Source organism: Phoca vitulina, unplaced genomic scaffold (assembly GCF_004348235.1).
Source record: "Phoca vitulina isolate PV1807 unplaced genomic scaffold, GSC_HSeal_1.0 scaffold48, whole genome shotgun sequence".
Lineage (NCBI taxonomy): Eukaryota > Metazoa > Chordata > Mammalia > Carnivora > Phocidae > Phoca > Phoca vitulina.
This window is the reverse complement of record NW_022589751.1, coordinates 299,375-322,518: the sequence shown is the minus strand read 5'-3', so window position 1 is coordinate 322,518 and position 23,144 is coordinate 299,375. Positions and strand designations below refer to the sequence as shown.

Below are 23,144 nucleotides of genomic sequence, written 5' to 3'. Positions count from 1 at the left end.
TAATGATGTAATGTATGGTGATTAACATAACATAATAAAATAAAATTTTATTTATTTATTTATTTTTTTTTTTTTTTAAAGATTTTATTTATTTATTTGAGAGAGAGAGAATGAGAGAGAACATGAGAGGGGGGAGGGTTAGAGGGAGAAGCAGGCTCCTCGCCGAGCAGGGAGCCTGATGCGGGACTCGATCCAGGGACTCCAGGATCATGACCTGAGCCGAAGGCAGTCGCTTAACCAACCGAGCCACCCAGGCGCCCCATAATAAAATAAAATTTTAAAGAAAAGGACTAGTATCTAGAATATATAGAAAACCCCTTAAAACTCAAGAGGAAAAACAATCAATCCAATTAGAAAATGGTCACAAGACATGAACAGACATCAGTGAAGAGGATATACAGATACATTCTGAATCTTGGCAGGAGTCACGGACATAGGAACCTACACGTGTGATAAAATTGTGTGGAACACATACACATATACACAAGTATAAGTAAAACTGGGATATCTGAACAAATTAGCAGATTATATCAATATCAATATTTTGGTTATGAAATTGTTCTACAGTTTTATAAGATACCACCATTGGGGAGAAACTAGGTAAAAGGTACACAGGATTTCTTGCTACTATTTCTTACAACTACATTGTAGCCTACAATTATCTCAATAAAAATTTCAACAAAAGAAAACTAGTTAACAGAGTATCACAAATTTTAAAATGATAATTTCAAAACTTATGTGGGTAAAAATTTTTTAACTAATACTAAAAATTAACTAATATACAGTATTTTCTATGTAATAAAGTCACAGCTATTTTTTTAAAGGGAAAAAACTAAAAGAAACTACAAACTATGGTAAGATAGAAGGAATATAGGCATTCTTTCTTCTTTTCAATATTTTTCAGGTATTTCAAAATGTGTTTATATAATTTTTATAATGACTATAAAATCACCCTATTCACATTTATGTATATAAATACATATTTTTCAAATGAGAGGTCATACAATTTCAGAAACAGTCTTTTTCTCTCTACCAATTAAATGAGATTTTCAAACAAGAACAAACCAAGTTTTCAGTCACCAGGCCTGCCTAGAGTGGGGTCCACTGTGCTCTCTTCCCCCCTCCCCTCCTGCCAGGCAGGGACTTTTCTCTCTCCAGCACTGAAGCTCTGCCCCACCCCTGCAATCCAGTTTGCCTTTTTTCCAAATTCCTATTGCATATACTCACTGCACCATCTGCATTGATTTACAAACATAAGATGTCTCAAATTGCTCCCACAACATTTTGCTCAGGCTGCTGAAATACTCCCCACCTTTTAAAATTTAACTTTTCTTCCCTTGGAAATTAAAACAAAGTCTCTAATATTAGAGAACCATCGTTAAGCTGGGTCATCCCCAACCTAAGCTCTCCCATCTTCTTCTTGCTCAGCAGATGTCTACATCTAAACACAGGCCTTCCCATTTATCCCAGTTAAATTCCACTTGCTTATCCTGAACCAACTCGTTGAGATCATCTTGGAAAGTCAACTCTGTCTGACTCAACTCTTGGTCATTCCCCATGGCATGTTTTGGCATATGGCTGTGGCCCCACACCACTGCCAACCTTTCTGCTGACTGACTCTGGCTTAGCTGGTCCCATGAGGTCAGTTGTTCATCCATGTACCAATTCACTCAGCTACACTATCATCCAGTCCGTCTTACTCCTTTTGGCTATAAATTCAATGCAATTCATCAAACATTTATTGCATGCTTACTGTGGGCCAGCCCCTGTGCTAGGTGTGAGCAAGGTCCAAACATCAATAGGACTTGTTTCTTAGCCTCAAAGTCCATGAACTATTTCACAGAATACCAGCCTATTCTATAAAACAAAACAGAATACTAACATGTTTTACAAAATAAGGAAAAAAAAAACCCGAAAACAAGCCCACTCTGTAATCATACCTGAACAGATAATGTAACAAAGACACTGTGCAACCACAAGAGTAACCACACTTTCCATCCTGGCTAACACGAGTGATACTGCTTTTTTCTCCAATGACAACTCTAACCTGCTCCATTCCTCCTACTTCCTGGATAAAAGTTCTGAACATACACAGAAATCAAATTCCCTCTTTCTGACAGCACACAACTGAGAACAGACCAACCTCCACTTCTTTGAACCCTTCCCCAAATCACCTAAAATAAGCCCTAATCCTATCTAAGCTCCTTCCAAGTCTTTGTTACCCCACAGAATAGAGTGTCCTGCTACTGCAAGCTTAATATATCTAAGTTTTATACTATATGCATACTCCTGGAGGTATTTGCCTGTTGGGCATGGACAGTTCCTAGCATCTAAAACAGTACCTAACAAAGAGTGGGTGCTCCAAACTATTTAATGAGGGAAGGAAGGAAGGAAAATAAGAAGGAAGGAAGGAAGGGAGAGGAGGAGAGGGGAGGGAAGGGGAGGAGGGTAGAAGAGAGGAGGGGATGGGAGGGGAGGGAAGGGGAGGGGAAGAGAGGGAAAGGAGAGGGTAGGAGAAGAGAGGCAAGGGAGGAAGGAAAGAAGGGCTAGTATCATCAATGATTTGAGAAAAGAGTTAACCTCATGTTTTGGAAGACCTATTTTTGTTATGTTTCTGCTGAGTCTTTCTGATTACCACTGCCCTTTTTTGATAAAACAATTATACTAGAAGATAGCATTGAATTCATCTTTAGTGTTATATCAAATTTAGGTTGTTCTAACCTAATGACTCTCAACATGGGGTGATTTTTGTCCCATAGGGGGCATTTGGAAATGTCTGGAGACATTTTGGTGGTCACAACTGGAGAGACAGAGATAGAGATGCTACAGCATCTAGGGAGGCCACAGATGCTGCTAAGTATCTATCCTACTATACACAGAATGGGCCCCTACAATAAAGAATTATTGAGCCCCAAGTGTCAAACTATCAAAATGAGAAACCCTATTAATCTAAGGTTCTCCATTCTGGCTAAATATCAGAATCACCTGAGAAACTCTGAAAACATTACCAAATTACCCTGTACACAGAGATCCTATTATGACTGATCTCAGGAACAGCCTGCACAATAGAACTTTAAAAATACTTTCTGGGTGATTCTAAAATGCAGCCTAGGTTGAGATGCTCTCTCTGGCACCTGGGCGAAATTCTGGCTGCACTTGCCCTCTGGTGTCTTCTGGGCCCTTCTCTCTCTGGCTGCTTTGGGAGCTCTAACAGTGGATGCCAGAGCACACCTGCCATGTCCCTCATCTCCCAGCTTCCTCTCCCTTATGCCTCAGGACTTCAGGTGACTCTAAATGGCAGTAATGAGACACCTCCTCTAGCTATGTGTTCACATTCCATTGCCTTCTCTAGGCAGGGAACCATCTTTTTCTCATTGTTCTTGCTGTAAATCTGGTAAGAGGTGTTGGTGTCCTTGCAAGCCCTAATGCCTGGCTTCTAAGTGTAGTGTGCAGTCGTAATAGATTCACCAGGAAGCTTCTTAGAAAAGTAGAACCTTTGACCCTGCACAGACCTTCCTGGGGAATCCACAACTTAAACTGTGAAAAGCCTTGTTCACCCTGGGACCTTATAATCTCTTATGACTATTCTTATTTCCATGTTCCACCTTCTGCTCTGGTTGTGTGGCTTTCACTCCAGTTTCTGAAGAATTTCCATTTTCTTGTGTTTTGGGTTTTTCTCATGTTTGAGCTCAGCTGAGTGTTCTGGACAGCTAGGGGGAGTTTCATTAGATACCGAGCCTGCTGCCAAATGAGAACAAGGAAGGGAAGTGAGACCACTCCAGGTGGTGTGGCCAGAAGGCATCACAGTGGGGCAAGCAGAGCTCGGGGCAACTAGCTCACCTTGGCTGAGCCGGTGATCTGTCCATCCAGATAGGTGGAAATGGTGCAATTCCTTTTCATTTCCTTGGTGACAACCACAGCCAGGTGGTGCCACTGACCACAGGCCAGCAGCTGGCCACACCTGACCCGAAGCTGGCGCCCGGCAGAAGGCTCAGGATCATCCTCTGGTTCCATGACGTCTGCAAGAGAACACAGACGCCGCACCTTGCGTGCATTGTCATGCTGCAGCAAGCCAGGAGAACCAGGGCCTCATGCCGAGGAGCCGTGGCCTAGACCCCCTCATGAAATAACCACAACAGCAACTATCGTTGCTTGAGGTCCTGCTTTGTGCCAGACACTAGTTTAAGAGCAGTTACAAATGTCACTTCATTTCGTTTTCACAGCCCCCCTGTGAGGTAGGTGCTATCACAATCCCCATTTACCCTCCTGAGGCACAAACAGGTTATGTAACTTGCCCAGGGTCGGGCAGCAGGACTCAAACCCAGGCGTCAAGCTTTGGGTCTACCCCACAGGAGACTGCCTCTGCAGCGATGCACATGTGCCCTAGAGTCCTTGGGGTGGGGGGGGAGGCGGGGAGAAGCACTTGTGCTCTGTGACAATGATGCCAAGCCACCCCTGGGGCCTTCTGGGTGTCTCTCTATGAAACTGACATTCTCAGGGGACACAAGAAGAACAGGCCATTTCTGGCCATCACAAGGGGATGAGCCTAGAGAGCTAGGCAGAATTCTAAATGGCAGAGTCTGGACCAGCCACCAGCCACTGAAGGAGGGTTGGTCTCCCAGGCTCTCGTGCCGAGAGCTGCTGACTTAGCTCCATCTCCCCCAAGTGTGGGCAAAAACAGCTCCAGCTCCCAACACCTTACCCAGGGGCTGAAACGCTTTCTCTTCTGTAGACACAACCAAGGAGAGGTCGTCTGGGCATAGGCTGACAGAGAAGCAGACGAAGGGCTGCTCAGTCCTGGCCAAGTGACGCACCAGGGTTAGGAAGCGCAGTGGGTGGCCCTCAATGACTGTGCTGTGTCTGCTGATCAGGAACCAGCAGGAGAAGGTCAGGCCCCCAGACGGAGGGAATGACCTGGCAGCACCTGGAGTCAGAACACAAGCATCCCCTTAGACTTTCTCCTGCCTTATAATCTTGTCTAGAGTCATCATAGCTCTGATTCAGCCCAGGTGTGGCCCTACCGTGTACCAGCTCTGTGCCTGGTCTGACTCATGCCCACTTTATGTCAACCCTACACCACAGAAGCTCATCCCCTTATTCATACTTGCAGGAGTAAGTCATATTCCCACCAGGACTTGAGTCTAGATCCCCAAAGCCTCTCTCTAATTCTATCCCACATATTATTCCATGCCACCTTGCCAAGGGCGTGGAGAGGGGGACAGAACCCTGCAGACGGTCACTATTGGCTGATCTAAAGCTGGGCAGTCTGCTATGTGAGGCAGAGAACACCAGCCTAGCTCAGCTGAACCTTGTATGGGGGAGTCTCCCTATAGGGAAACCCATGTCCTCCTGCCCCATAACAGGGTTGGCAGTACAGAGCAGGCCTGCCGTCCTCCATGAATTAGCGAATCAGACTTGGTGCCCGTGCGGATGGGCTGTGACTGCAATGACTCCTTAGCACCCACCATCCCAGAGAAATCCTGGTTCTCCTAACCGAGGGTGCTTAGCTCAGACAGCACTGGGCATTTGCCCTGTCCTGCCCAGCCAGTTTTTAGCTGAGCACAGCACTGCTCAAAGCCTGCCAGGGCCCAGTAGACCAGATTGCCATTCACGTAGAATGTATATTCTTCTCTGGAAAGAGACCTAAGACAGGTTGTGGTGTTCGTTTCAACTTGCGTCAATCACTGACAAAATGAATCCAACCCAGACTCCGCCATCAAATTACCACTGAGTCCCCACTGTATGCAGAGTCATGGCTGGGCCCTTGGGATCCTCCTGCCCTAACACAAGCATGACAAACTTCAAGGATGACTCATCTACAGATACACAGAAATAAGGCCAAGTGGAAGTCTGACACCAAGGCTCCCTCGGCACTTGTTGTGGAGGCAGGGTGAGGACAGCTCAGCAAGCTGAACTCCCCGAGAATCACCTACCTGTCCCAATCCCTCCAGAGACCAGATACTCTGTACTGCTGCCCATAACTGTAGCCAGGGTCGGAATAAACAAACAGCTGGAAACAGAAAAGTGTCTCAGATCAGTGAACTGCAAGCCAACTTCTGGCCGTGACATCTCCCCTCTGTCCCCCTGCAGGGCCTCCCTCCCTCCTACACCATGAGGACAAAAAGCAGCTGATGCTGTTATGAGGGCTCTAAGAGATAGAATTCACACTGGATCCTGAAGGGGAGGGCATTCCAGAAAGCAGGCCCACCAGGGGAGGGAGAGGGTCATAGCACTCCATGGCTGAGGATGCTGGCCCCGAGAAGCCACTGAGTAGACAGGTATCCCTGGCCCAGACATTTTCTGCTCCTGAGCAGTGAGAGCTGATGAGAACTATAGTTTTGTGATCAATATTATAATTTATCAGAGGCACTGGTAAATTAATAAAGTGCATTCCCATTATAAGAAAGCCTATCGTACCCATAACCTTCCATGGACATGTCAAATTCCACAAACGATGGAGCCAGGACCGCCCTCTGAGGTTGCAGGTGGCGCGGGGAGGTCATGGAGATGAGGCTCAGTGAGGTCTGAAGGGCGGTGGTTGAGCCCTGGGACGTCCCCGAGGGCCTGAGGGCCCGTGTGACTGCTGGGCCGGGGCTGGCATCCAGGGTGGCTCCCGCGGGACCCTCAGGTGTCCCTGCTGCGGCAGCCTGAGACCCTAAGGCAACAAGCCAGAGGAGAGATGAAGAGCCGCATCCCTGTTCAAGCATTTCCACTGCTCTTCTGACAACAGCCCCAGTGTTTCTGCCACAGTCCAGAAGGAGGGCTAACCTAACTGCTGTGAGGTGGCTCTCTCCTGACTCAGTAACACTGAACTGCAGCAACAATGCTCCTCCTAGAAACTTCTTCTCCCTTCAGTCCACCATTCCCCACAAACACCCCCTACACACACTTTCCAGCTTGCCCCACTGGTGGTCGCTCATGGCGCTTCGTCCTGGCTCCCTGACCTCCCCACCCACAACAGCCTGTCTCTTTGAAACCCCTGCTCCCCGCCCCTGGCCTCCAGCACAAGCTGACTCTCCACCCATGCTTTTCAGCTGGGCCTCCCTGGCTTCACGTCCTTATGTGATCTCATATTCGGTATGCTCACAGCTTTCTGTTCTTTAAGCTGCTCCCTGGAGCCAGCAGCCTCCCCGGGACCATGCCTGATACTAGGGATCCCCCCAGTGCTTTGGCCTCTTGACCTTCCAGCTGACCCCTGAGCTGCGAGCTGTGCAAAAAGCCATCACTGGTACCTCTGCCTAGGCTCAGCACTGGGTCCTCGAACATGCAGTGTGTCGTGAAGGAAACCCTATTGCTGTTTCCGTGATCTGCACCTAAAGGGGTCAAGTGCATGCTCACCATCACCTATCTTATATGAGGGTGGAGGGCATCCTTTTCCTTCCAGATCTGGTCTTTCTCTGGGACCAGCGATCCTGCTTTCCCTCATTCGCTCCACTGTGCAGCAGACAGTACCATTTTTTAAGTCTGCCTGTTTCTCACCTGTTGTAAAGTCTCCCTTATAAGGGATGCATATTCTCCTTAATTCCCATTAACCTGTTCCTGTTCTTTCCCCTGTCCTCACCTGAGCCTCCAGAGTCCCCTCTGTGCACACAAGATGAATGGAGGATTTTCGCTGCAGCTGACGGAGGTGAAGGAATTCCAAGACCGAGAAACTGTCTAGGTCATAACATACAAGAGAAAGAAATGAAGAGCTTTTATGGGCAGAAGTGTTCTCCAGCTTTCCTAAATCTCAGCACTTTCCTAGATCTCGGTGCTCCCTGACCCCCTCCTCCACGCTTTCCTCTCTCTGCCTGGAAACCTTCCCTCAAGCCATGCAGAAGCAGGGTGTCCCTGGCCTGGCACCCAGACCACAGAGCTAGTGCGTTTAGGTGCCTTGGACTTAACCAGTGACCAGCTGGGAGCCTCAAACTGAACCTTGAAGGGAGAAGGAGTTTGCACTCCTTTGTTCTGTGTCTGCTCAGTCTGCTCTGCTCTGAGCCTCTCCGTCCTGCTCAGCTTTCCAGGAAACAGGTGCCTTCCTGGACGGGCTGCCAGCAGGAAGTTTCCCTGAGCATACAAGGGAGCGCTGACTGTGTCCCTCTCCTTGTCAGGAGTCCTGGCCCGCCCCTGCTCCTCACAGCAGCCCAGCTCCCTGCAGTCTGGCCCCTGGGGGTGTCAAGCCCTCACAGCCCCCATCCGTCTCAGCAGGGCATCCTCACATGCCCTCTTCCCTCCTCCCTGAGTCCCATGAACGCTGGCACAGGCCTCAGGCCTAAGCCACCCACTGCCTTGAAGCCCTGCCCCTTCCCACCCGCTCTCCCAAATGTGGCCCTCCCAGTTCATGCAGCTCCAGCCCTGTCCACTGAGCATCCCCCACAGCGCTATTCTGTGTTGTCTGCAGGACCCTCTGACTCTTGTCCCCTCTGCCCCAAGACTATCAGCTCCACAGGACGGGCCTTGTCTGTTTTGTGGGCCTGCCTACTGTCTGCATGGACACAATGCTCCTCCCTGGACTCACAGTGTCCGGTGCTGAGAAGGGCCACGCCCTGCAGAGGGGAGAAGAGGAGGGGGCATGGGGACACCTGTCCCTGTGCACTCCTCCTGTCCACTGTACCTGAGCACAGCTGCCATGGCTCAGCCACGTTTAACGCGCGGCACACAGTACCTTAACACGTCTGGTTCGATGGCTTGGGAGGCAAGCTTTTCAAAAACCCTGATGAGGCCCGAGTTCAAGGGGCTAGGGCTGGTGGTCAGGGCCCTGTGGCAGGAGGCCATGAGGGTCCTAAGCATCCCCGCCTCACACATGACCTGACGGTTCTTCTCCGATTTCACCAGGGACTGGATGTGACTGGCCACGGAGCACTGGATCTCCTGGGAAAGCTAAGAGGTAGCAAAAGCAAGCGGTGAGCCCTTGAGGTCAGAATATTTTGTGCGCAACTTGGATCTACCCCCAACCCGGCCTCAAATAGGTTGGGGGGCTAGGCAATTACACCCACACAGCCTGTTCTCACTGCACCCCGTCTGTCTCGGGAGTTCTCAGGGGTGCCCTCGTCCCGTGCAGAAGGGGTCAGCTGCCAAAGAGGGACAGGCTTAAAACAGAGACTGCGAAGTGCCAGCATCTGAGAAGCTGCATCTGCCCCAGAGACACAGTGTCTGCCCCAGGCGATGTTTAAGTAGTTTCTGAATTAACTGCTAACATTTAAAGGTCTGGGGACTTTACGTAAAAGTCCGGACACGTGGGCTCTCTCAGAAGGTAGGAAGGCCGGGTCAGACGGGTTGCAGTTCTGTGTCTATGAGGGGCAGCCGGGGCCGGCCAGTGGCCTTGCCTCTTGTGGGCCCCTAGCAGCCCTGTGTTGGAGTCCGTTCCCCTGGCACAGAAGGTGCGGCGTGCCCGGGAGGCGGGCCCGCAGGCGGTGCCCACGCTCACTGGCTGCGGACGGACCAGACCACACTCAGCGCCCAGGCCAGCACCAGCCGCAGCTCTGGCGCCAAACACCCTCAGCCCCTGCTGTCGTCCCCCCGACAGCTTCCAGCTGTCCTTCGTCCACCTCTCAGACACGGGCAGCTGGGGTGTCGTCTCACCCTTACTGGTTTTCCAGGCACTTCAGTATCTTTACGTCCTTGAAGTCCCCAGAAGAGAGCACAGAGAGTCAGCTCAGTAATTATATGAGCCAAATACACTGCTTTTGCAACCTTGTTTTCTTCATAAAAATATAAACCCCTGGAATTCCCAGGCCTCTGTAGATATACTCAGGGGTGGGGATGTTGGGGGAAGGGGATGGGAATTCCTCTACAAAACCTCTGAGGACTGCCCACATTCTCTTTTACTGTTGTATCTGATATGGGCTAAAGTAAGAGGGATACCAGTTAGAACTTAATGGAATTTTCCTGCTGTGAATACTATGGGAGCCTCCCCCAGACCTCCTTCTCCAGGTGGGTGTACCCATCACCACTCCCCCTTCTCTGGAGGACTGAGCTCCCCTAAGTGGGAGCTGCCCTGCCCCACCTGTCCCCTGCTATGTGCCCCCCATATATGTTCATGCATGCATACACACACATGTACTCGTGCACACACATACACATGTGCACACATACATGCGTGTGTACACATAAGCACACACATGTATATACATGTCCATACAGCTACACATATACTTGTGTGCAAGCGTACATGCACGTACACATGCATGCAAACATACACACACCCATGTACCATGTGCACACGCTCACGTACACACACACCAGACCGTAGCCCCTGAGGTCACACCCTTCAGTCTTTGTGGTGCAATACACACCTGAGAGCCCTGCCCTGGTGGCTCAGGCTGAGGTTGGACTTCAGCTGACAGCACCATCTGCTTCCTCCACTCCCCTTCCCTAGTTCCTCCCTTGAAGGATCTGATGTACCTATACCCCCGTCTTGGGCTCCACTTCCTGGGAACCTGACCTGAGGCCCTGGCATGCTTTTCATATTGCACACCTTTGCCCTAGTTTTTGGTTTCATGGAAAGAGATCTCTGACAATGTAGATCATGTCTAGGTTAGTCCACAAGTGTAAAGCCAGGAGTAACCAAAAACGCACTAATTTGAATAATCCCTATCTAAAGATGACTGGCTTCTTGTCCCATTGAGTCGCAGACCATCTGATATGCACATCCCCCCCCCAGCCGCCTTGAAAGCTTTCTTGGGGTCCTTCCCTGCTTCCCCTTCTTCCCTCTCTCCCTCAAACAAGTTATAACTGCCTCTTCAATGTCAGCTCTGGGTAAAGTTTTAGGCATTTCAAGATTAACACGACATTATCGCTGCTCTCAAGGGAATCATGGGCTACAGACAAGACAGGTGAGGGGACAGTCTCAGCACAATGACAAACGAGCTCGAGCAGAGGATTTACAGTGTCTGGGAGGGAGGGGTTCCCTGCAGCCCCTCACACATTTTACAGAGCTCTTGGATTTAGAAGGGAATCCAGGCCTGGCATCTCCTGGGGGAGCCAAATTTTACCCTGGGATGAGAATATGACCTGGGTATTCAGGATGTGCCAGGCCCCAGTCTAAGCATTTTGACATGTATAGATTATACAGTCCCTGTGAGGAACCTATGAGGGAGATACTATTACTCTGCCCATTTTACAGATGAGGAAACTGAGCCCAGAGAAGTACCTTGTTCAGGCCACGTGGTAAGGGCAGAGCCTGGCTTTGACCCCAGACTCCATGCTCAGGATCACCTCATTTCCCATCTCTACCACACACGGGCAGAGATTTGGGAACACCCTGCCACGATGGTTGAGAGTATGTTTGTACCACTAAGGGACAGAAATGAATAAGATGGCATTCGTCCGCAGGCCACAAACACCGCTTGGTAGCATTTATGTTTTAAGGATTAAAATGTATTGGGACACATATTTACACTGTTTATCACCAGTTTTTAGATTAAAAAAAAATGAACGGGTCATACAGTTCACCCTTCACCCTCCCTTCCTCCTTCCAGGAGCACATCACCTAGAGCTCCTGTCTCAAACTGACGGCATTTAGTGCAATTTCCATCTTTACAATATCTTCAGTAACACTTCCAATTTAAAATTTTAGACTATCTTAATTTTAGTTTAAAATTTAAATTACATTAGAATGGTTTTTTTCAGGGCCATTGCTCCCAGGCAGGATTTTGTCATTCTGAAATGTCACCATTTTGCCACCATCCTTGATGCTGAGGGAAGATCTCATCCCATTGGGAGAAGATGGTCCCTGTAATGGGCCGGATGTCTGTGTCCCTCAGAACTCATATGTTGAAACCTAACTTCCAACATGATGTATTTGGAGGTGGGGCCTTTGCGAGGTGATTAGGACATGAAAGTGGACCCCTCATGAAGGGGATTAGTGCCCTTATAAAAGGGACCCCAGAGAGCCTTCTTTCACCTTGTGCCATATAAGGACACAGTAAGAATCAAGCCATCAATGGGGAAGTGGGCCCTCACCAGACACCGAATCTGCCAGCACCAGGCCCCTGGACTTCCAGCCTCCAGAACTATGAGAAATAAGTTTCGATTGTTTACAACCCACCCAGTCTATGGTATTTTGTTAGAGCAGCCTGAGTGGACTGTCCCATCCCTGTCACTGCGGTATTGGCACCACCAGGGTAAACTGCTAGAGACAACGTACAGCCCGACGGGGACCAGAGACAGAAGGAAAAAATGCCAAAACTCACTTGCACTAAACAATTCCATCACTTTTACTTTGAGGAGTTCCTCCATGTGGAAATCTGCCAGCCTCCTTGACTCCTTTCCCCAGATCTTTCTTCTGCCACTCTCAGGGTCCCTCCCTGCATCCCACACCTCTGCTTTTCCTCTTGTCTCCTCCTCTCAGAACACAAAGGGAGCCTCTACCCACTTGCCTTGAATTTTCCCTCTTCCAGAACCTGGATTATTTGGTAACTGCAGCCTTTTAATTTGGGGCAAAAGTTGGGGAGACAGTCTGTATGAAGCAAGATGCAAAAATAACATCACAATGTATTATTAATAAGAATTAAAAAGAAATGTCTACAATCTCCAGTTTTATTATCAGCAATTCACTTATTACTTTGAGGGCTTTTGGCTTTCTTTTTTCGTTGTTGTTTGCTTTTTTTCTTTTTTATCCACCAGAGAAGAGCTATTTAAAATCTAAATATGCAAAAAAGCAAAAAAAAAAAAAAAAAAAGCGAAAGTTTTCAAAAGGGAGAAATGCTGATCTTGTCTAATGATGCCACAAGTTTACTCCAAAATTGCTCAATACCCCATAATGGAGGAGGGAAAATTGATCGTCCTCATTATCACTGCAGCTCTGTCAATACCAATATTGCCTTGTTTTGAATAAAATGTGCTGTTTTTTTCAATGTTGGTTCCAGTAAAATGGGGTTTTAGTGAAAATATGAGCAGTAGCAGGAAACCAGTCTGGTTTCTCCCCCTACAAATGGATTGATTTTCCTAACGCATATTACTTCCAATGCAGGCTAGGGGATGGTGGTTCAATTAGGACTCCATGGTGAGCATGTGGGGTCACCAGGCTGGCCGGCAGGCTGGACCTGCAAGGCAAATTATCACAGAGCAATTTGCGGGGCAGCCTTCAGGAGTTTTTTTTTACTTTCTCCACTTAACAGTCAAGGCTTCAAGTCTATCTTTGTCCAGCTGTGGATGTTTGTTGTTCTTTATCTCTCCCCCAACCCGACCCCCCTGCTTTCTCTTCTGGTCCAGATTAATACAGTCCCAGAGCCTAGTGAGGGCTGGGTCCTGGTGGGGTGGGTCATTCCCAGGAGGCATGGGCTTTGGACACATAAGTCTATGGTGTGTCCTGACATAGATGTAAAAACCATCAGATGACCATGTCTGCTTCCCCCCAGATACTTAGAAAGAACCAGGCAGTTCTATTGAGCTACTCAAATTTGGATTAGTTGCTTATCCCAATTTGGTTGAAATGTTCTTTGATGATTTTGGAAAAGAGATGGTGTAAGTTAAATGACCTCAGCTCTTCAGAAATAGCACAGGTAAACAGGGCCCACAGATGGGTTTCATTTGATAAGTTGTTATGGTTATTTTTGCTTACTTAGAATTAGTTCTTTCTATATATGGGTGCAAACTTTCCCTTTTGCCACAATCCCCATCAGCCTGATAGACTCATTTGCGGTATCCACATGGCCTTGTAGATGTGGGAGTTTGTGATTTTGGTTTATGTGTAAGAGGTCCGAGTCCCACTGAATCAGTAGAACCCATGTCTAAAAACATGGCTTCCTTGATGCCCTTGAATGGATTTGCAACTAAGACTGAGATGCATGTGGGTGCCTGCTCCAAACCTTCTTCTTCCTTCACAAATTACATGCATATGATGTCTAATGCTATCTGGTAACAGAAGCCTAGGATCTTGTATTTATAAAGTATTTGTCTCTTTCCACCTTTACCTCATCCTTCCCTTTGGCCCACCCCCTGCTCCAGCCCTGGTAACATTCACTCCCTTTGACAAATGTGTCATGCCCTTCTTGACTGATGCCCAAAGCTGTCAACGGTCCTTTCCAGCCCCATCCCTTTACTGAGCTCCTACTTATTATTCAAGAGACAAGTCACATGTTCTCTCACCTGAGAAATCTTTTCTGATTTTCCCAAATAGCACTGTCCATAATTCAATCATAAATACTACACTCTGATGGCTCACTCAGTAGATGATAGATAGATACATAGATAGATAGACATAAACAGATATGTTCCCGCCACCCCCTGTCCCCACCACACTGTGAACTGCTGCCTGAGTCAATGACTCTTCACCCTTGTTGCCCTCATACCTGTCTCTGCCTCAAATGCAATAGTTGCCTACTAAGTGCAAGCACAAGGGCAGAAAGTGTTCTAGAACATAGGAGGTACACCTAACCCAGAGGGCTGAGCGTGCTCAGAAAAGGTGATGCACCAACTAAGTGTTGGAGGATAATGAGGAGAGAACCAGGCCAGCAGGAAAAATGGTCTTTCTGGGAGTGGGGACAGCACGTGCAAAGATGAAGGGGTACAAATGGGCACGGCCTTTCAGGGAAAAGCTGGAGAGCTCAGGCATAGTCTGGCTTTCCTTCTGTTTTACTGCCCCCTATTTAAGTGGAAGTGCCTTTAGACAGGAAAAGTACCCTTCCCGAGAGCCACAGGCCTCACCATTCCCTATTATTTCCACCTACACATTTATTTTACCTTATTGGCCCCAAGACATTGAGTTTGCAAGCCCTGTGATCTAGGCCAAATCTGAGTAGTTGAAACAGAGGTGTGGAGACTGGAAGTAGCCTACATCAGTCACAGAACTAATGATGGAAAAAGGGACTAGACACAAGGTCACCTGATAATTGGGCCAGAGGTCTTATACAACTTTAACTTCTACTCCATCATTCTACATTGTGTTTTGCTTTTGATCCTTTTGGTCGTCATGTGAGATTATGTTTATTTGCTCTACTTAAGAGGCTACCCTAAAAAGTAAACTGGATTTTGACCAGGACTGGCATTTTCCCACTTAGGAACAATAGAAATTTGGGGGGATGGGGTTTCAGTGTGAAAGAGGATAGGATACCTAAAATTCAACATATTTGGAATTTCTAATGTGTCATAATTTAACAAAATGAGACTCCTTACTTTACCCATTTCCTTGTTGGAGGAAATGGCTGTTTTCAAATAGCATACCCTTACACAATGCTACCCAGGGCTATTAATGCTGTCAATATTTTAGTTATTTGAAACCCATACGATTAGTTCATTGTGTTTGAAATGCAGGCTAATTCCAGAAAATGGCACCCTTTTCCAAATTAAGACATGAATAAGTTAACAGACAAATGCAGCCCTAAGCCCGATCTTTTCTCTGTCCCATCAGACCATGTAGGACATTTCCGTGGCAGTAGAATCTGGAAGACACCCAACAGTGACTCGCAGTGCTGGCTGACTGTAGATCACACTGTCTCTGATGCTCAGGTCTGATCATGTTGTTGCTTTCCAATAGCCTCCCATGGCTACCACATCCATACAGGAAAAGCCACTTAGCACAGAGGCAGGAGGTCCAGGTGCCTGGCACCACGGGCATCTACCACCTAGCAACCGTGTTAACTGTCACTCAACTTCTACAAGTTTCAAGTCCTCATCAGCAAATGGGACTACTGATACCTATCTTGCAGGGTTATTATAAAGATTAAGGGATAAAATGTTTGTAGAGTTTCTGGCAACTAGTAGCAGTAATTCCACCATTTAGCAAGTGTTTCCCATGGTGTAGGGTGTTTTCTGCTCACCATGCTAAGGACTCATTGCATTTAATCCTCACAATAATGCCTCAAGGATGATGTTATTACCCCCATACTACAGCAAAGAAAGTGAAGGATCACAGAGGCTCAATCATTTCCCGTTGCTGTGTGACTGTTAAGTGGCAGAGCTGAGATTTGATGAAATTCTGCTGTCTTCAGAGCCTAAACTCTGCCCTCATATAGCAGGTGTTCAGTAAAGACTGTAGTGCTTGTGATGATGATGATGGTGATGATGATGATGATGGATGGTACCCCAATAAAGTTCAATTCTCTCAGCATGGTATTCAGCGCCCTTCCTGGTGTGGCTTTGACGGGACGCACTGCCTCTCTTACTCACATGGTCTATCTTAGCCCAGCTGAACTACTCAAAGTCCCCAAATGGACATCTTCACGTGTGCCTCTCTCTGTGGATGAGCTTCTTCTCTTCCCTCCCTCCTCCACCTGATCTGGCATGGGCATGTCTTTTCTTTACAGTCTGGCTCCAGTGTCCCTAACTCTCCATGGCTTTCCCTCCCCTCTGTCTCAAGGTCCAGTGGGCAAACCTCTGTTCCAGGCATCAGAGTGTGGTCTTACTGTCTTCTACACTCCTCTCCCTAGCCACCCTCAACTCAGACTGTGAGTTCCTGTAACCTTCATATCTGAATCCCCAGTGGCATCTAGAAGGTGCTGAGTAAAATTATTCACAAGTGCACATGGATCACACTGGTTGCTTGAACACAGTGTGAGCTCCACCTCTGCTAACCGGGATCTGGCTTCCCACCCTCTGAGTTACGGTTGTCCTGAGCACAAGTAAATACCCCTCTGCTAGGGACTGAATAAAGGCCACAATCCTGATGAAAGCAGAGCAATGCTGGGGACCAGAGAGCCCTCATAGGACCATCCCTACAGCAAGACCCTTGTGGCTGCTGAGCGTGCTAGAAAGGAAAAATGTCCTCTTTCCAATTAGTTGTTTCATTCTGAGGCCAACTCAGCTCCCAGAGAACTGAGCTGGACTCCGTTTCTGCCTCATGCTTAGGACAGCAACATTCACAGGTCAATTCCCACAGTCCAGTTTTAATACCAGTGATGACACAGCTGGGTTATCTTTCCAAGAGCAGCTCGTGGTGCTAGTGTTTTGGAAGCGGGGGAAAGACACCTTTTGGTTGTAAGTAAACCAAATTTCATGTGGCCATAATTAGAAATAAATCAGACCACCCATATATGTAATTATTTAAGTTGTCCCTCCTGAAATGACATCTGTATCTTGGAAAGCCATCAATTTCTCAAGCATCCATCAGGTAGGAAGGTGGCTAAGAGTGTAATGCTGGGAACCATCAGGCCAACCTACAGGGAGATGAGGGGAACTCATATTCCATCTTCTTAGTAACACTGCCATCTACTGAACCTTCCTGCACCAAAGATGTGGTCCTGCAGTCCTTTTCATTCCAGCATTTTCCTGTGTGGTCTCGTTTCTCATTTGATTTACTATTCTATTGATTGTTATGAGGTTTCCCATCCCTCTTTCAGAAACTAATTACTGTAATTATTGAACTTTTAATAGCTGCTGATTTGGCATCTGCAGAAAATATTTGAGAAAATGCACCGCTACATTTCATTTGCATTTTGAGAGACAATGAGGGAGAATTAGACCTTTCCTAAATTACTTATTGTGACCTGAATAGAGAAAAAGAATCCTACCAGATGGAATTCTCATTTGCATATTTAATGTGTCCGATTACCATCACAGAGGAGTGGAGTTCCACTCCATACACTAATGTGACAATGAACAGAGTTTATCTGAAACTCAGGTTCAGCCACACAGTTTCCATGCACTAGCAGCCGAGAGAGGCCACTCTCAGCTCTGCATCACTTCATCGGTCATCACTGCAGTGGAGTTTGGCACGACACATCCATCGGCAACCATCTGGCTGCTAAGGCCTCCTAAACCACTGGCTTGGTTATTCTCATTCCAAGTACACTGCATGGCTGGAAATATAGCTAAGGAAGCCAGACATCCTTACAACGAGGCTATTGCACCTGGAAAAATGTACAATGCCAAGAATTCATGACCTTACGTTCTGCAAAAGCTGCAAAGGTAAGAGACCTATTCACCAAACACACCTTGATCTGGGGCCTGGGAATGAGTTCCAGACCTCCCCTCACCAGCTCCATGACTGTAGGAAGTTACACAACTTTCTTGAGCCTCAAGCCCCAGCGACGTGGGGAGATTCTAGTGTGCTGGGATGAGCTGTTTGAATATTGATGAAACAACATGCCTGGCACAGAGGTAGTCGTAAGTGTGGATTAGTGTCCAAAATGTTCCAGGCGGGCCCTGTCTTAAATACCAAGGTAAAGAAAGTAAAGTCCCAGACTGAGACAACTCAAGAAGACATGTAAAGAACTAGAAGGCACTTTATTTCAGGGTCAAATATTTTTATCTACCAGTTGATGCTTAAGGGCAAGTAGGTGCTGGTCTTAAAAGATGACCCCCAACAATTCCCTCTGTCCTCTACACATATGTAACCCCTCACATCAGTAGGGGAGGCATATGGCCCTTCCCACTGAGTCTAAGCTGAACCTGTGACTCACTTTGACCAACAGACCAATGCTGTGGAAGCCAGGCAATCTTGTTCAAGGCCTAAGCCTTTGGAGGGCCTGGCAGCTTACCCAAAGGAGCGCTGAGCTTCTATGTGGCCTGCTGGAGAATTCACTTGGAGAGACACAGATAGAGGCCAGATGGAGAGGGTTACATGGAGGAGAACCCAGAATCCTATTATGACAGCTCAAACCAAGGCCCTGGACATCTGACCCAGCTCAGGAGCCCCTGTCATTGGAGCCAGCCCTGCAGGTGCCAGCTGTGTGAGTGAAGAAGACATCTTAAATGGTCTAGCCCACCCAGCACCATGTGGTGCAGAGATGAGCTGTCCCTGCCGCGCCTGTCTCTTGCCGTGAGAAAGAATGACATAGTTTGTTAACTGGGCAGCAGTTTGTTACACAGCAACAGTAACTAAAGAAGCGATCAAGCCCATTTTATTCCAGCCTACTGCTTTTCTGTAAATGTTGAAAAATATAAGTGCATTCCATTTCACTATGAGATGTGTGTCCCTATTCATTGGTTTGATCATTACTTCATCATCACTTTCCAGCAAAGGAACAGGAACCAGAAAAAAGATTCCAGTTACAAAGGGACATAGAGACATGGAACTAGGTCCATCCTTTTTTGCAACCCTGTATGAAATACTACAGGATTTCCTTGGTGAAAACAGTTCCCTTCCCTACACATCAAGGCTTTTGCTCCCTGGCTCCACTTCTCTCATTGATTTCGGCAGGCTTGCAACATTTTACTAGGTCACTGTCATTTTCAGGCTGTGATTAATAACACCACTAGTGTTCATTTCTTCCTAGAACATATCACTTCCTTTTTAAATCCTGGACAAAGTACAGCTGGACCTGCAACCCCTGCCCCTCATTCTTCCTATAGAAGCTTCTGCTGTGCAGGGGAAAGACCAGGAGACCTGCCACCAGGCAGGACCACATTTAATACCAGGTCCACCAACTGGGAATCCTTAAGTCATTTAAATTATCTGAGCCTCTGTTTCCCCACTGGTGAAAATGGAGACAAATAATACTCCTGAGAAAACTGCTATGAGGACAAACTGTGAAAGTGTCCAGCGCCATGCCTGGTTGCTCAGTTCAATTCATTTCCTTTCATCTGCACTCATCAGAGCGTGCATTCTCCAGGTTTTCCTCAACAAGAATTGCCTTGTTCTGTTACTCAATCCTTTCACCCTGCAATGGAGCCCCTCATTCTGCCAGGACAGGAACTTGGGGGTTGTCTTTGAGTCTCCCTCTTCCCACTCCCTGGACCTGTTCATCTCTGGGTCCTGGGATTCTGTCTCTCCTCTCCTTCACACCTGCCCAGACACCACCCTAGCTGAGCAACCATCCATGTGGTACTACAGACACGGCTTCCTACCTGCTGTCCCCATTCCCAGGCCATTCCCCATGCAACAAACAAACAGATATTTTGATACAAAAACCTGATAGAGTCATCCTCTACTCATTTGAGAGGCTTCTTGCTGCCCTTGGGATAAAACTCCATACTTAAGCAGGGCTCCAGCCTTCCTGTGCCTGCCCCATCTGGCACATTTCCCACTCCCCCCCCCTTTGCTCCCACCCCAGTCGCATGCAGCAGGCTCCTTCCTGCCTGGTTAATTGCTACTCATCTTTCAGGGCCCTGCTTAAATGTCACCATCTAGGAGATGGCTTCCCTGACCTCCACCCCTTCCTCTAAATTAGATTTAATCAGGTCTTCCCCCACCTCCATTCCATTATTCTTTCTCAGCATCCTATTTTTCCCCATTATTATCCCTTGTCCCAGTTTGTAATTGTATATTCATTGGTGAGCTTATTTCTTTAGTCTGTCTGCACTGGCACCATCTCTTGGTCCCCATGATGGACACAGGATCCATGGACAGTGTCCATCTTGTTAACCTGGCATGTCCTGTACAGGGCACTGAGCCATGATCACAGCCAGCACTGCAGGATGGATGACTAGCTGGAGGGCAAAGGACTTCTGGCCCCACCAATGCCCAGCGCTGTCCTTAGTACCCAGGGATTGCCTCATGACGGTTGAATCATTTCAGCTAGTTTTTGTTTGGCTGTTGCTTTTAGAAGGTCACTTCACCAGCAGAAATGACCTGTCTCAAATGACCTTGGAAGGAAGGGTGGCAGAACTCAATCAAGGGTCACAGACATACTGAGTCTCCCCTGCAGAAGGTGCTTCACCAGGGTGGCTCTCCTAAGGCAGAGTATTGAGGGCAAAGGCAAAAAAGAAGAAGTCTGGCCAGAAGGAGCTTAAATGATTGGTCATGTGAAAAAGATAAATACGTGTGTTCATCAACAAGTACCTGGGGGTGGTCTGCATGGTACAACCGAGGCAGCAGTCTCACCATGATGCACAGGACCCCGGGGTGCATGATCACAGCATCCCCTTCATCCACCCTGCAGAGAGAGGGGAGGCGGGATATCAGATTTGAGTTTTCTAGTCTCTTCTGCTTTTCACAAACCTTTCTGAATCTTTCTCAGACAGGCCATAATACACATCCTCAGTCTACCACTTATTATCTATAGAACTTTGAACTAATTAATCTGAGCCCAATTTTCCCAACTGTACAGTGGAACTCACAATACCATACTTCTCTCAGAGAGACACGGAATAATGCTTTTGGGCCCCGGGACACAGTGGCTGGCTCACAGTTGATATTCAACGCAAGTTAGTTGCCTGGTCCTCTCCCTTTCCCTCCAGACATAAAGGAGAGGGAGAGGCTCTCATTTTATGTTGAACACATACACACAAGTGTTTCTTGATCCCTTCAAGATGGTATAAGCACACTCTACTCAGCCGTACCCACTGAATGCAACTCAAAACTCACATAGAACACATAAGCAGCTCTCTGACGACTCTGAAAAGTAAATGGTAGCAGAGAAGGAAACCAAACCCAAAGCACCATGCAACTGGCATTGAATTTCCTGGAGTGTCCCCCTCCAGAATTCCTTAGTATGGGCTCAGAGGGCATCTGAAAACAGAAATGTGCATCACATGCAGATGAGGACAGAGCACCAAGAAAACGTATCTGTTTCTGGTCTGAGGAACAGGAGGGAGGCTCCTAGAGGTCACAGAGCATGGAGGAGAACCCTTGAGATTTTCGTTTTGGGTTCCTTCATTCTTTCTCAGCCAGCCTCCAGACAACCTCACAGCAGTAGCAGTGGCCAGGCAGGTGTCTGAATATCTGCGAGAAGATAATCCTTCTCTCTAACCAGAAGAACTATGGTTCCAGGAGTGTAGGCAAAATCTCCATTGCCTTTGTCTCTCTTTTTCCTTTCCCTGCTTGGCACCAGAAACAGATGCAGCGGTAGGAAGTACATGGCAAAGCAGGGAAACTAAAGCCTCAGCTTCCTAGACAGAGGAGAAGGAAGAGGCCCCTGGGAGCCATAAAGTGTTGGGGAGACAAGGAAGAGGAGGAGGCTTAATAAAGTCAGACTCTGTATCAACCTCTGGGTTCAATTCTGAGCTGCATGTGTGGATCTGACCCTAAACCATATTCCAAAGGCTTTGAGAACTGAACTCAAGGGTAAAGCACCACCCGAGACTGGCTACTTCATGGGGCAAATAGAGAATAGATAAAATCTCACTGCCAAGTCTGTGAAACCAAACTAATACTGGAAACATGGTCCACAGAAGGTGGGCAAGAACTTGCAGACTGAACCTAACCTGGTCGATTGCCTGGTAAAACAAAATAATTAACATTCTCCAGATGTCAACAAGAGCCAGAGTTCATAATATTCAAAATGTCCAGGACACAATCTGAAATTACTTAGCATAGAACAAATCAGGGAAGTCTCAATATCTCACACAGAAAAAGATAATCAACAGATGCCAAGCCTGAGATGATGCAGAGTTGGAACTATCAGACAAAAACTTTATTTTTTTTAATCAGACAAAAACTTTAAATCAGCTCTTTAACCACACTCTAAGGAATAAGGGTGAATATTATTGAAATGAATGAAAACCTAGGAAGTCTCAGTAAAGAAATGGGAGCAATAAAAAAGAACCAAATGGAAATTTAAGAACTGAAGATACAATAACAAATTTAAAAATCTCACTGAATGAGAACAATAAAAGAATGAGATGAGAGAGAATCCATGAATTTAAGGACAGATCAATAGAAATTGCCAAAACTGAACAACAAAAAGGAAAAAGATTTTTTAAAATGTAAGAAATCCTCAAGCTCATGTGTAACAATACTAAAAGATCTAACATCCCATTGTAGGAGTTCCAGAAGAAGAGGACGAAGAGGCAGTGTAAAAAAAAAAAAAAAATATTCAGGAAGGTTTTAGCCATTATTTCTTTAAATTTGGTGTATATAGAACCTTAAAGATTCAAGAAGCTTAGCAAAGAAAGGAAGAAAGAAAGACCTATATAAAAGGAAAAACATACAATATTTGTGGGTTGGAAGATGTAATATAGTTGTCTCAATTCTCCTCAAATTCATCTATAGATTTAATGCAATTCTAATCAAGATCCCAACAGTTTTTGTAGATGTAGGCAAGCTGATCATTATATTTACATATACTAGAACAACTAGAGGCAAAGGAACTAAAATAATCAAAGCAATTTTAGAAAGGGAGAATACATTTGGAGGACTCACATTTGCTGTTTTTATGACTTATTACAAAGCTACAGTGATCAAAACAGTATTAGTGAAGGGCTAGACACACAGATCAATGGAACAGAATAGAGTCCAGGAAAAGACCTACACAAATATGGCCAATTGATTTTTCACAAAGGTACAAAAATAATTCAATGGAAAAGGATAATATTTTCAACAAATGGCATAAGAGAAATTAGAT

At 46.8% G+C, this 23,144-nt stretch overlaps 1 protein-coding gene across 6 annotated transcripts in view; it reads right to left on the bottom strand.

Moving 5' to 3' along the window:
* The window catches only part of WDFY4 (WDFY family member 4), a 285,720-nt gene that overhangs the window by 197,014 nt on the left and 65,562 nt on the right, over nt 1–23,144 (bottom strand). For all 6 annotated transcript variants that reach the window (XM_032432234.1, XM_032432233.1, XM_032432238.1 and 3 more), the window contains 7 exons: nt 20,642–20,735; nt 8,645–8,859; nt 7,562–7,656; nt 6,418–6,655; nt 5,934–6,010; nt 4,703–4,924; nt 3,841–4,019 (listed from right to left, as the gene is read on the bottom strand). In XM_032432234.1, the coding sequence (XP_032288125.1) occupies nt 3,841–4,019; nt 4,703–4,924; nt 5,934–6,010; nt 6,418–6,655; nt 7,562–7,656; nt 8,645–8,859; nt 20,642–20,735 (1,120 nt within the window). The remainder of the gene's footprint in view (nt 1–3,840; nt 4,020–4,702; nt 4,925–5,933; nt 6,011–6,417; nt 6,656–7,561; nt 7,657–8,644; nt 8,860–20,641; nt 20,736–23,144) is intronic.